The sequence below is a fragment of the Clytia hemisphaerica genome, unplaced genomic scaffold (genome assembly GCF_902728285.1).
Source record: "Clytia hemisphaerica strain Z4C2 unplaced genomic scaffold, Clytia hemisphaerica genome assembly, whole genome shotgun sequence".
NCBI lineage: Eukaryota > Metazoa > Cnidaria > Hydrozoa > Leptothecata > Clytiidae > Clytia > Clytia hemisphaerica.
The window spans coordinates 530,202-544,922 of record NW_027103262.1 but is presented as its reverse complement, the minus strand read 5'-3'; the positions used below and the strand labels follow the sequence as shown (position 1 = coordinate 544,922).

At 37.9% G+C, this 14,721-nt stretch overlaps 1 protein-coding gene across 1 annotated transcript in view; it reads right to left on the bottom strand.

Annotated features, from left to right (window-relative positions):
* Positions 1-1,200, bottom strand: part of LOC136800038 (cilia- and flagella-associated protein 100-like) — a 38,258-nt gene extending 37,058 nt beyond the window's left edge. Inside the window, exons 1-2 of the mRNA XM_067056658.1 lie at positions 1,124-1,200; positions 96-214 (exon numbers count right to left, since the gene is read on the bottom strand). Of these exons, the coding sequence (XP_066912759.1) occupies positions 96-214; positions 1,124-1,148 (144 nt within the window). The 5' untranslated portion in view covers positions 1,149-1,200. The remainder of the gene's footprint in view (positions 1-95; positions 215-1,123) is intronic.
* Positions 1,201-14,721: the final 13,521 nt, after the last annotated feature.

Sequence of the window (14,721 nt, the reverse complement as noted above, 5' to 3'; positions counted from 1 at the left end):
TTTTCGCAATAGATTTACGTAATTATTTGAGTTTTTTTCAAAGAAACAAGACTTCAGATTGATAACGGATCCCTTAAAAAAGTTGTAAATCTTACCTGTTTTTTCTTCTGTTTTTCTTTGTCACGTAAAGCGAAGATATCATGATCGAGAGGTACCTTGAAAGGATTTTTTTTGCTGTCATCTTCAAGTGTTAAATCTTTGATAGGAGGAACGACTGTAAAAAAATAGTGTGGGAAAGATGTAATTTCCATGGAATCCTGCTCACCCTATTGTTTTTTTCAAGAATGATACATAGCAAATGCTCAAAATCATACCAATATAGACACTCTACACGTTTTTTATAAGAACATCCAAAATCTTTGAAGCCTTCTCAATGTTCTTAATTTTTTGAGCCTTAAAGTCTTCTGGGAAACATGTTTTTATTTTAACCATTTTGTGTGTATTCTTGTCGACTTTCCTAAGATTTCTAGAGTCTGCAAAGCCTATATTCTTACAAAGATTATATATTGGAGCACTGAATTCAGATTTTTAAGTTTTTGTTGCTTTTATCAATAAACATTGTGAAAAAGCTCTCCTTAATTCCATGTCTTATGAATTGGCTCTAACTAGATACTGAATGGATCTACCTGATGACGAAAGTTAGATAGCAATAAGGAGAAAAATGAAAACAATAATTCAGAAAATAATAGCGTTCAGCGAAAATGCATAACGCATTAAATTTCATCATTGATTGTTGATGTGGGGAGAGGGAGGGGGAGTAGGGAAAAAAGAAATAGAAAGTTCCAGCTTCAAAGATCAGTATTATTGAATTAAATCATGCTTGACGGTACGGGCATTGTTATTAATGTTTTTGTGTGAAAAAAACAAAGGAATATTAGGAAAAAAGTCCAGCAAAAATCTGCAAAAATTGCAATTTCTGGCATTTTTGGCTGGAATAATTTTTTTCAAAAATCGGGCTCCGTCACATTTTGGCCATTACTATTTTGCACCATTGTGCCAAAAATCAGAAAAAACTAATGAGCCAATCTCCAGAAAAACTGGTACTAGGCAGACGAACGAACGGACAAAGGTTGATTTATAGGACCTCTAGGTAGGTCTAAAAAACAATGAAAATTATACTTACGAGTTGATACTTGATTGGTGGTCATCACGTGAAAAATTGAATGCAATTTGTTTATTTGTTTATTGCTTTTTTGTTTTCTAAGAAAAAAGGATTTTAAAAACCTCAGATTTGAATTTTATTTTCCTCAAAAGGGAGAGCAGTTTCAATATAGAATGGATAATATGAAATTGTTTAATTCAGATTGGTAAAACGACTCGTTCCAAAAAGACAACAAAGTAGAAATTTTAAGGCAACGTTTCTCACAGACTTACTGGGACTCCTTTCTCATTGGAAAAATTGGCCAAATATGGTCTCCAAGTGGAAATTATAATACTACAATTTTTGTCCCCATTGGAAATAATCAGACATTGCAAAATTTTGCTGACAACAAATCCTCACCGCAAAATGTTGTGCTATTTGTTCCATTCTTACTGAATTTTCCAGCTCGAAAACAATGGAATTCAAATCGACAGCCATAAAAAAAAATGGGAAAATCGATCCCCATCAAGTTTTGATCCGTTACTTAAACCCTACTTATATCTACAAGATACTACCCACAATACTTTTCCCACCCCTTTCATATAAATTTCAAGCTCAAAATGTCAAAGTAAAAAGGCACTTAGAAAGAGGTCTTATTTTGAGGTGAAAAATGAGGCCATGGCAACCCACTTTGACAACAAATTTGTTTTGATACTAAGTTTATCAATCAAACTTTTACCTTCTCATAATCACAACCAAATTTATTTTTAAAAGCATTTTAAAAGTACTTCATATTGATGCCATTTGTGTTGTTTTTCTCTAGAGACTTTTTTCCAGCGTGTGCAATTGATTGACATGCCAAAAATATTGAGTGTCGATAACAGATCTCACAATTTGCTGTGGCGGAAGAACATTCTGTGACTCTGAAATTGTACCAGAAACAGGCTTCCAAGTAGTACGATGTGATCGAAATGATGGTTACGGAGGAGTAATCATTATCGCCAAAGAAACCTTAATCATTGACCCTATCAAATTGCCAAATAACCACCAGATAATAGCAGTGAAAGTCGAAACATTTGATAAACCAGTAATTGTCTCATCCTGCTATAGAACGCCCAGAAATTCCAACAGGAAAATGATAACCTTGCAATTTCTATTAATAATTTATCTCAAAAGAAAAATTTAAAAACAACTTTAAAAAACATACCCTCAAATTATTGGAGGGGATTTTAATCTACCTGACATTAGCTGGGAATCCTACACCAGTACCAACAAACAAAACTCCCGTGAGCTGAATGAAAAATACCTTGAACTTTTTTATACCAAAAACGTCACACAAATAGTTGATTTTCTATAACCAGGAAACAAAATACACTAGACCTTCTATTGACAAATCGACCAGAATTTATTGAGAGTTGTGAACCTGCACCTGGTTTTGGAGATCATCAAGGAGATATTATTGCTGATATTTATTGCCATCCAAAGCCACAACGCCCTATACAACGCAAGATCTACCTACAAGCTGAAAATAGACATAACCAATGAAATAAATCAATTTATAAATAAAGAAACCATCAGCACACCAATCAATGACTTGTGGTCAAAGTTCAAGGACATAATGACCAGGGCCCAGGAAAACAACGTCCCCTCCTAAATTTTCTTCAAAATGATTCACACAGCGATGGTTCACTAGATCTTGTAGACGTGATGTTCGGAAAAGACAAAGAATGTTTTGTAGATACAAACACACCAAAAAGTCCTCTACTGGGGACAAGCTGGAGTTTTTACAAGCTCTTATTTGATTTAGTTGGTCGTTAAGATTACTTTTTCTAAAGAACGCGTCATCTCTATCACTTCAAATGACCAATTAGTGAAGTATCTTGTAAAAACTCCAGCTCATCCCTCTGACTGGGATAAATATATAGAGGTTTCTAAAAAAGCTAGAAAAACTTGTAAATTTACCTATCATAACTTCATCAACAAAAACTTTCTATCAGAACATAAAAGCAACCCTAAGAAATTGTACAGCTATATTAAATCAAGAAAACAAGACAATATTGGAATCACCTCTTTAAAGTGTTAATGGTGATACCTTTACTTTAGATACTGATATCGCCAAAGTATTAAACAACCAATTCCTGAGCGTTTTCTCCCACGATGATGGAAAAACACCAGACATTGATGGGCTATCATCATCGCCAATGGATGGAATTATAATAACGAGGAACGGTGTACTTAAATCCTGGGAAAGCTAATGGTCCAGACGGAATCTCAACTAAAATCTTGAAGGAATCTGCTGATATCATAATGTGATGCAGTATATTATCAACCATCTAGAGCATCACAACAACAACAACAAGGTCAATGCAAGAATCCTCAACGATGGAGACCTTGTCTACCGATGAAAACATTGGGACGAATTCTTGCCAAATCACTGGGATCGACGGATCGAAGCACCTACGGCGCTCACCGCCCTCCCTCAAGATCAATTTCATCAAGCAACGTGTTTTTGCAGAAGGGTGTAGTGGAGTCGGTCACTACACCCTCAAATCAGCTCCGACAATCAACACCCTACAACCATGCAGGCTCGAGGCTCCTCCTTCTACGTGCAGGAGATATTGAAAGCAACCCAGGATCATCCTGTGATACCTGCAACAAAACAATTAGAAGAGACCACATCAGCTCATCCCTCACATGTTCTGTCGAGAACTGCAACGCGCTATGCCACAAAGGCAAAGCCTGCAGCAAAAGAAGCAGATGGGGAAACACACAACCAAACTGGAAATGCCGATTGCACTCAGAATCCACGTCGACAGAGAACTACACAAATCCCAGTCAACTACAACCACCGCAGCTAGAGGACAGATCCTGCGAAGAATGCGGAAAGAAGATCAAGAAAAGATCAACCCCTCTCAACTGCCAGTCACCTTCATGCTCAAAAGTATGCCACAACTGGAGGAACTGTAGCAAGATAGGAAGATACCAAACCAACAAAAACATGGTTCTGCAACCAACACAACACAATCCAGCCCAGGTCACCCAACAGACTCAAACAGACAACCATGCACTCACAAACCCACCTCCAACTACAGAAAAACTATCCTGTAGCGCGTGCAAGGGAATTTTCAGAACGAAGCCTACAGTCAAATGCAACTGTGGTAACAATCACTTCCACAAACAGACAAAGTGCTCAAAACTGACACGTGACACAGTAGACAACATAATGAAGTCTGCCACGCCAACCTGGACATGCACCAATTGTCTGAAGAGACAGGAAAGAGACTACAATAAAGAGGAAGAGGCAGGCAGCAAAATCTCAGAGACCGTTGTGGGCGACAGTAAAGAGGCAATACGCATCATGCAATGGAACGCAGAAGGTTTGAACACAAAGATGTTCGAACTATCAACAAGACTAAAATAAGATAACGTTGACGTCTGTAACATACAAGAAACGAAACTTCGACCACACATGCTAACGCCGAAGATCCCAGGATACAAACCCACAAAACGCGCAGACAGAAGAGGAGGTATATCTGGCGGTGGACTCATCACTTACGTGAAAGACACTGTGATTTTCGAAACTGCAGGTGAATCATCCCTCAATGCAACAGAAGTTACAACAATCCGAGTTCGCCTAACAAGAAGGAACTGGATGACTATAGCAAAATGTCTACACTCCTCCGACAAACAGCACTGGCCAAGATATCGCCTTTCGACCAGACAACATACCCACCCCTGACAACGCAATAATCACTGGGGACTTCAACGCCCACTCGCCACTCTGGGACCTTCTTCAACCTCCCGACAACTGAGGAACAGAAGTCGAAACATGGACACTTGAAAACAATCTAAATGTTCTAAATGACGGTACACCAACAAGGATAAACAAGATCACAGGAGGGGAAAGTACCCCTGATATTTCTCTCATCGGAACAAAATGGAACGACAAAAGCAAATGGGAAGTTGGCAATCAGCTTGGCAAATCAAACCACCTACCCATAACAATCACAATCCACTCAAAGGTTATACACCAGTCAATATTTGGAAAATCTGCTAAATGGAAAAGAAACGGAGAAGCAGTAGAAGAATCAATCAACACCCTACAAGATGACTAACATCACAAGACGAATTCTACGATTGAACAAATCCTCGTAGAATCAGCCAAAGTACACGTTGGCAAGGTCAAGCCAAGAAAAACTGCAAAGATATACATGACCCCCACAGTCAGAGCAGCCCTCCAAAGACGAAACAGATTAAGACGAAACGTTGAAAACCAAAGACAACAGTGGCTAAACGCGTGCAAAGAAGCACAAGAAGAGATACGGAAAGCAAAAGAGGAAAGCTGAAAGGACCTACTAGAATCGACGTTACAAGAAAACGATGATCGCAAACTGTGGAACATTGTAAATTCCCTGAAAGGATGCCCTGAAACAAACTCCCCAAACGAGACTATGAGACACAACGGTCGAACGATTTCTTCAAACAAAAAGAAAGCAAACCTGTTTATACAACATTACGCTAAAGTTAGTCGACACAAATTCACAAAGGATGAGAGATCACTTAATAGAAACCTCAAGAAAAGACTAGAAGCACCCTCCGTTGACACGGAACACGGAAGAGACTTCACCATCGGAGAATTAAAGAAAGCAATTTCAAAAATGAAAAGAAAAAGGGCACAAGGACCGGATGAGATACCACCGACATTCCTTAAAGAACTTGGCCCAAACGCCCAGCAAGAACTTCTAACAATCCTAAATATGTGCCTACGTAATGCAGCATGCCCCCATATTTGGAGAATAGCAACCATCTTACCACTTCTAAAAGCTAGCAAACCCGCAAGCGAGCTTGCCTCTTTCCGCCCCATCAGTCTAACTTCGTGCGTCTCAAAATGCTTCGAAAGGATGATAGCAGAACACCTATACTACTACGCAGAGACACACAACATCTTTGACAGCAAACAAGCAGGATTCCGAAAAGGAAGAGGATGCGACGACCAGATAGGAAGAATAATACAAGCAATCCAAGACGGGTTCAACCAAAAACCTATGCAGAGGTCAACATTGGTTCTGCTAGACTTTTCAAAAGCGTATGATACAGTATGGAGGGAGAAATTAATACACACACTGATAGACGATGGAGTACCAATGTCAATTGTAAGATGGCTTGCTAGCTTTCTCCGTGATAGACAAGCAAAGGTCAACTTCAATGGTGCCACCAGCAAGAGTCGTAAGATAAAACAAGGTGTCCCACAAGGATCAGTACTGTCTCCTATACTCTTCTTGTTCTACATAAACCAACTGGCCAAAATCTTACCACAAGAAACACTCAACGCCCTATTCGCAGACGATGTGTCAATACTCGCAACCGAAAAGACATAAGAAGAAACAGAGAGGAAAGCCCAACAAACTGTCGAAGTGGTCACCAGTCATTGCACAGCTGAGTATGCAGCCTTTGCGTGGCTGCCAAGCACCGCCAAATCTCACCTAGAAAGACTGGATCGAGCACAGAACAAACTACTTCGAGTGATCACCGGACAGTACTTGGCGACTCCAGTCGAAGCACTCCGACTGGAATGCGGAATTCCAAATCAAAACACAACTAGAGACAGGCTAATCGCTAAAGCTTCCGAAAAAGCAAAAAGACTTGATCACAGCCATCCACGAAGTATTGCATCCCAAGGCTCAACTACTCATCACAGAAAACAAACAAACTGGAGAGCAAAATCTCACACACAATAATACCTACCAACAGAAGTAACCAACAGACAACCACTGAACTACTTCCCATCTCCTCCATGGATGACGGCAGCCAACCTAGAGATATTTGCTACCCTCCCAGGAGTTAACAGCAGAGAGGATGATATCCACACAAAAAAGAAATCCTCCAAAGACAAGATCAAAGAAGCGGACGCTGAAATCACAATCTACACGGACGGCTCTGCCTCCGAAGGTACTAGAAAAGGAGGTTCTGCGGCAGTAATCACAAGGGGTGACCCCGAGAACCCAGAGACGATCCATGTCATCCAACGCAAAGGATCAGATTTTACCTGCTCGTACGAAGAAGAGCTGGACGCAATGCAAACAACCGCAAATTGGATCTCCTTAAACTGCGACCCAGAAATCAGCATCATGGTCTGCACGGACAGTCATTCACTATGCCTAGCCTTATTAAGCTACAACGTCGAAACAGCAACGATAAGGGAAGCGCTACACAACAGGCCAGGAAGAACGATCATCCAATGGATCCCGGGGCACTCAGACGTCCCAGGAAACGAAATCGCTGACCAAGCAGCCAAAGAAGCGACCAAATTAGAGGCAGACCCCAGACCAATATTGTACAGAATTGCATGCACAATGATAAGAAGCAGAATCAAACACCCAACGAACCACCAACAATTAAAGAAGGTCTACAGTCATTTCTCGAAACAACGTGAACAAGAGGTTAAAACCAGAGCGGATCAAGTCCTACTGGCACAACTGAGAAGCGGAAAACACAAGGTCTTCCGCAGCTACCAACATATAATAGATGAGAGCATTGACCCTACATGCACCAAATGTGACAGCGGAGAAATACACAACCTCAAACACTGGTTCCTCCGCTGCCCAGATGCACCAGAAGCAAAACATGAAACTTTTGATGAAAAAGAACTTGAGGTGGGCCTGGGACTTCTCACAAAGTGCCCTGAGAAGTCGATTGCCCTGGCGAAGAGGACTCTCTTCGGGGTTCAGCAATGACCCAGTATTCACACACACACAACAACAATAACACGGATTCAGAAAAAAGTGTTCATGTGATACTTTAATGGGATAAATTTTCGCGGGGATTAATTTTCGCGGTTTTCGCGGATTTGGGTGTCATCCGCGAAAATAAGTCCCATTGGAAATTTGAAAAAGGCCCATCCGCGAAAATTAGTTTCCGCGAAAAATTTGAATTTTTTTTGCAATCCGCGAAATTTCTATTTTTATCGTTTTTTATTTTTCTTTCTACATGAGGTAACCCTCGAAAAAGGTCAAATCCTCGATATGCTTGTTAGCAAAAAATCGTTTTCCTCAAAATTTTCTTCACAAATTTACAAACTTGGAAGAGGTATTGGAAAAATTTTTATCTAAAGTGATCGCTTATTGTTAAAAGCTTTTCAATGCAAGAGGGTAATCCAACTGGCTTGAAATTAAACATTTAAAAGGATATGTAAGATTTTTTCCCAAATAGGCTGTGAAAATTTAGCTCCGCACCATGGAAGTTCAAATTCAACTTTTGATAGTTGTAATACATATCTCCTCGCCCTATTCCAAAACACCCTCTTAATACTTGAAAAAAAAATTCTTAATTTTCCTGGAAAAATTTTATTTCAATGTTTTGACCCTTTTCAAAAATTTTAATTTGTACCCCAATCCGCGAAATTAAATCCCCGCGAAAAATCAGGAAATCCCTCATCCGCGAAAATTAATCCCCGCGAAATCTTAAAATTTCGCAGATGAGCTCAACCGCGAAATTTAATCCCCGCGAAAATTTATCCCATTAAAGTACTCAGTTAATAAAAACTGTAGATGACCTTGTGAAAACCCTAAATGATAAAGGACAGGCAGATGCAGTCTTACTCAACTCCAGCAAAGCTCTTGATATAGTGTGTCATCGAAAGTTGTTGCTGAAGTTGAGATTCTATGGTATTGGAAATAACGAACTTGATTGGATTGAGGACTTTTTAAGAGACAGATCACAAAAAGTTCTTGTTAGAGGGTCTGAACCACCTGAAGGGAGTGTTACTTCAGGAGTACCACAAGGTTCGGTTTTGGGTCCATTACTATTTTTGGTTTATATCAATGATATTTCTGCAGCAACCACCTCATCTGAAATAAGCTTACTCGCAGACCATGCCTTGCTCTATAAAAACAAATGTCAAATCTAAACAAGACAAACGTGATCTTCAAAAAGACCTAGACCGACTTATTCAGTGGGAGCAAGACTGGTCAATGCAGTTCAATGCGGACAAGTGTAAAGTTATACGAATTAAAAATAAACGAAAAATAACTGAAGGTACCTACTCAATGCATGGGTACAATCTTGAACTTGTTAAAATTGCAAAATACTTAGGTGTAACTCTTGACAATAAATTGACATTTAAGCAACACATTACAACCACTACTGCTAAAGCACAAAACTGCCGACACTTTCTACAACGTAACCTTGGAAAGAGAGGTAAAGCTGCAAAGTTACAAAACCTTTGTTCGCCCAATCGTTGAGTATGCCTCCACAGTATAGGATCCAGTTGGAAATCAGTCGTTAACATACCAACTAGAACGTGTCCAAAGAAAATCTGTTCATTGGATATGCAACCAATGATAACCGTTGACCAGCATTGAATTGGTACAGCGCCATTGATATGTCAATGAAGCATCCCCAACTGCTATGATTGATAATCTTAAGCTTCAAACATTGGATAAGAGACGACAAATCAACCGGTTATCAACGCTGTACCAATTCCCCGACCAATTCTACCATGGTCTTAAGTTCATGCCAAGTCAAACCATCAACCAACAACGGTGCACTAACTTACGTTTTCAACCTATACAAGGCGCTATACTACGTTACACATATTCATTCTACCCGTACACTATCAACGAACGGAACAAATTACCAGCAAGGATTGTGAATTCTAGCTCTTTAGATATTTTTTTATACAAATTTATTAGTTCATCTCAAATAAGTTATCTTCTCTCTGAATCACTACATTTCAAGTTCTTGAGTCTCGAGCTAATCTATTCTAATCTTACATACATTCTATCCTTTTTGCTAAAGTCTCTAATATTAAAAACAATTTCAATCATTTTTAATTTATCATATTTATTTTTGAATAAACTTATTATTATATATACATACATTTGATAATATTTTTAGCATAAAGTCATTTAAACCTTTCCTGGTCACAACTACCTCATAATTCTCTACTAAATCTCAAATATTTTTGTGCTAGGAATTTTAGTTCGCAAAATTTTGAAATCTTTCTTGCAGAGTTTCTGAAATACTTTTTCTTCTTTTTTATGTTGTTTTTATTAGTGCTTTTAAATTTTTATTATTTAGTTATTTTTTATTTTTAGTATACTTTAATCGAAGAAATTTTGGCGAGACTAATTTTAGCGTTTTAGCGAGTTTTCCCTATTTTCGCTAAAATGCTTTAAAAATACATTTGGTTGTGATAATGAGATGGTGAAAGTTTGATTGATAAACTTGGTTGAAGTATCAAAACAAAATTGGTGTCAACGAGATTTTATTGTCGTCACATGTTTTGTCAAATAGTCCCAAGTTGGGGGGAGAAGACACACACCCACCACCTCTGGATAGGCTACCCTAACTTAGTCTAATGTCGACATCCCTCCTCCTAATTCTGACTACCTTTTCATGAGGATTTTTCATATGCGAGTCGCGAGTTATGAGTTACGAGTTGCATTTAGAACCACAACTTGTGAGTTACTTTTTATGAGTTACGAGTTACGAGTTGCATTTTAACCAAATAAAATCATGAGTTGCGAGTTAAGAGTTGCATTTTAACACACAAAATTTGCGAGTTGCAAATTGAAAGTGCAAGTTGCAAATCAAAAAGTGCGAGTTGCAAATTAAAAACAAACTTGAGCCTGTTATCTTAAATAATAACAGCACACAAAAGCTTACAACCCCAAAGCAAAGTTGTTGTTTAAAGTTGTGTAACCACTCAAATCACACATTTTTTTGCTCATTTTTGTATGAACCATGTATGAACATAGCATTACATAACTTTAAGTTTTGAAAGGAAACGCCCGTGCTTCTTCCACGAGAAACATATTGATTTTAATAACGTGGACGTTACCTGTCATTTTCTTGAAAATTGAAAAGGTGACACTTTTTGACAAAATTATTGACAAGCTACTACTACTGGGAAGGGCAGTTTTAGAGACACAATTCTAATCAATTATTTTATTGTCCAAAATGACTTATTTTTATGAAATAATGATCTGATGGTCAAATATAAAGCTCCTTTAATCAATTCCAGCAAAGGTTTTATCACTTATAAACTTAATGTCGATAATACAAAAGGATAGAAATTGACACCCCTATTCAAGCTTGAATAGCTTTCAAATGGCTGTTCTACCATCATGGTCAAAATCTATTGAGAATTTAGCTTATTTCCTCGTTTTTCGAAATTTGGAGTTCGGGCAAGAAAGTCAACTTTTGGCCATCTCCTAAATTTAATCGGATATTTCAATTTGGCACAGCCTTATTGGACCATTTTTGAACATTTGGATCCTCAGATCCTAAGGTCCTAAGACTTGAGTCTAGCGTTAAAACTCCTTCCAACCAAACTTAAAGCACTTCCAAATCGTTTGAGGTTTTAAAAATTTGTGGGAATTTATCTTTTTTCTAAAATATTGCAACCATGATTTCACGTTTAGCACGTAATCTTATAATTACTGTAGGTGAAACAACCCCTCAGAGCCACCATTCTCAGCCTGTTTTAAAAATTTGTGGGAATTTATCTTTTTTCTAAAATATTGCGACCATGACTTCACGTTTTGCACGTAATCTTATAATTACTGTAGGTGAAACAACCCCTCAGAGCCACCATTCTCAGCCTGTTACCTTGTTACCCTGTGTTACGCCCTGGAGCACTTTTCTCTACAGTACTTTACACTCATTCAATGCAAGTACATATTTTTTGTGCATTCTTTCTTTCTCCACCAAATATTTGCTCTTTTTATGTATAATAGCGAGCAGCAATAATCATTTATCATTTAAGGAATATCTTTTCTTTTATCAATAGAAATGTTTCCCACCCTTACTGACTTTTCGATTTGCAAATCACACTTTTTAATTTGCAACTCGCACTTTCATTTCATCAAGGCTTTAAAAGGCCTTGATTAAATGGATGCGATGTCTCGGGAATTGAATGACAAAATGTGGTAGGTTTATTTTGGCTGCTGCACACCCTGAGTGATCCTAAATCCGACAGCCCTGCCTAAATCCGATGGGGTCTTTCAAAGATACAAACTAAAATAAAAACAAATATTTCGCTGTGACGCAATGAAGATACCAAAGTGTCAACTATTAAACTGAGAGATTTGATACACATTGATTCTACAAAAATTCAATAATTGTGCTACCGGGAGTGGTTCTAAATCTGACAGCCTTGCCTAAATCCGACCCCCCAAATAACTGTTATGAAAAAAATTCTATGTTTACAAACATTCCCTCTACAAGTTGAACAAATAAACTATTGCAAGAACTCTCGAAACAAAAGACCTACCTTAAAGGCAGAAATTTTCGCGGAATTTAATTTCGTGAATTTGGGCGTAATTCGCGAAATTAAATTCCACGAAACACACCAAAGTGGCTAAACCAGGAAATCAAATTCCGCGAAACACGAATATTCTCACAATTAAAAAAATCACCCCTAAAATTGGTCTTTTTAGGGCAAAATAGAGCTTTTCGTAGACAAATAATTCCCTCAAACGAGAAATTAAATCCCGTGAAACTTTTGAAATCGGCTCATTCGCGAAATTAAATTCAGCAAAATTTGCCATTTTGAAACTCTGATTTGCGAAATTAAATTCTGCGAAAATTTCTTCCCTTAAGGTAGCAAGATAACTACCCTGAGTGGTCCTAAAAAATGCCACATAGAAGATCTTTTAAATTCAGTATGTGAATAGAGCAGTAAAAAATACAACTTTTCTATTTTTCCTTTTTTTTTGCAAAAGTTCTAGGAATAAAAATAAAGGGATAATGATAATGATAAGGTGCCGTGGTATAGTGGTAGTCGACCTTGGCTTCTGTGCAGGAGGCCAGGGTTCGATTCCCACTCCCGGCAGTTCACTTGGCAAGTGAACGTTCCTTCGCCCGGGTTAACCCATGCCATGTGAAGGGAATTGGGTAGTCAGTTCAAGGTGCTGGCGGGACGCTCATTAGTAAGCGTCTATAGTTGCGAGAATAGGCCTCTAAAGCCTCCTGTAACTCAACCAAATAGAATTGAATACTATTCATTGATGACCCCCAGCACTATCGTAAAGCTAGAATCACTTTGCACACTCTTCGCTTGAGAAAATGATTGACAGATTAAGTTTTTCACCCGCATAGGAGTTCGCAGAGCGTTCTCGGCTCAATCCTTGGACCGCGCTAAAAATGGTAGACTGAGTCTGTGATAGATCATTTTGATGGAAGTTGTTGGAATGTTTACAAGGCTCTTGACAGAAAATTGTTTGTTTTATTGTCAATGATGACAGTGCGGTTATTAATTTTGTTAGATCTGACAAATTGGTGTTTGTAAGAGCACTTTATAGTTTTGATTCCCATTGAAGAATCATATTCTGGTTTTCATGTTATTAGATGCTGGTTTAGAGCTTTAGGTCTACACTGTGTTTGTAAACATAGAATTTTTTTCATAACAGTTATTTGGGGTGTCTGAATTACAGTAGGCAGGCAGGGCTGTCAGATTTAGGACCACCAGTCAGGAAAAAAGTGCAAATTAGGATACCTGTCGGCAATCTCTCCTACTTAGGAGAGTTGTATCCTAATTTGGAGATTTATGTACATCCTAAATAGGAGAGCAGACACTTTGACCTGAATTTTTGAGGTTACTGCTTCGATCCACGTTTGGAAAACTATGCAAACCTTTTCTTCATTTGCACCACTGACCAAAATTTCAAGTAATTTCTCTGGCGGGTTCCTCAAAAATTAACATCCTTGACGGTTAGTGTAAAACGCAGGTCACAGGTCACAGGTCGCAGGTCACAGGTCACAGGTCAATAAAGTGCAGACCGGAAAAACGAAACAAGATCATAACATATACATAACATAACATCAATACATAGCGCATTAAATTACAAAAAAATAATACATGCTATTTAGATATTATAAAATGACAATTGAATAGAGTAACAACCTATTTTGACATGGTGAGACTTACTTACAAAAATAATGACAAAATCATAAAATATGATGCCTAGCAAGACAAAAGCACGAAAAATATTTATTATACACAATGTGATGTGGATGGTGTGAATGGATATAAAATGGCACCAAACAGAAGCTTGCAAGGACCCTAAGAAATTGGTTTTAGAAGGATGGAACTCATTAATTATTCAGTTATTATTTTAATGTAATGTCTTAATGACAATTTTTGACAAAAATATTAACAGAATCATAAAATATGATGCAAGAACAGACAAAAAAACGAAAAATATTCATAATACAGAATGTGATGTAGATAGTGTGAATGGATATAAAACGGCACTAATCAGAAGCTTGTGAGGTCCCTAAGAGAGTGGTTTTAGAAAGATGAAACCAATTAATTATTCAATTGTCATTTTAATGACTTAATGACAATTTTTGACAAAAATATTGACAGAATTACAAAGTATCATGTCTTACAAGAGAAAAACACCAAAAATATTCAGCATGCCGAATGTGACGATAACAATATGGCTGGATATAAAATTACACAAATCAGAAGCTCGTGAGTTCTCTGAGAAGGTAGTTTTAGAGCGATTTGTTTTATTATATGTAACCATCATATAACATTACAAACATTACAATATGTAATATACCTGTTATACGTATAATATGGTTTCAAATATTTTCTGGTCTGCGTTATACACGGCGCAAACTGCGAAAGA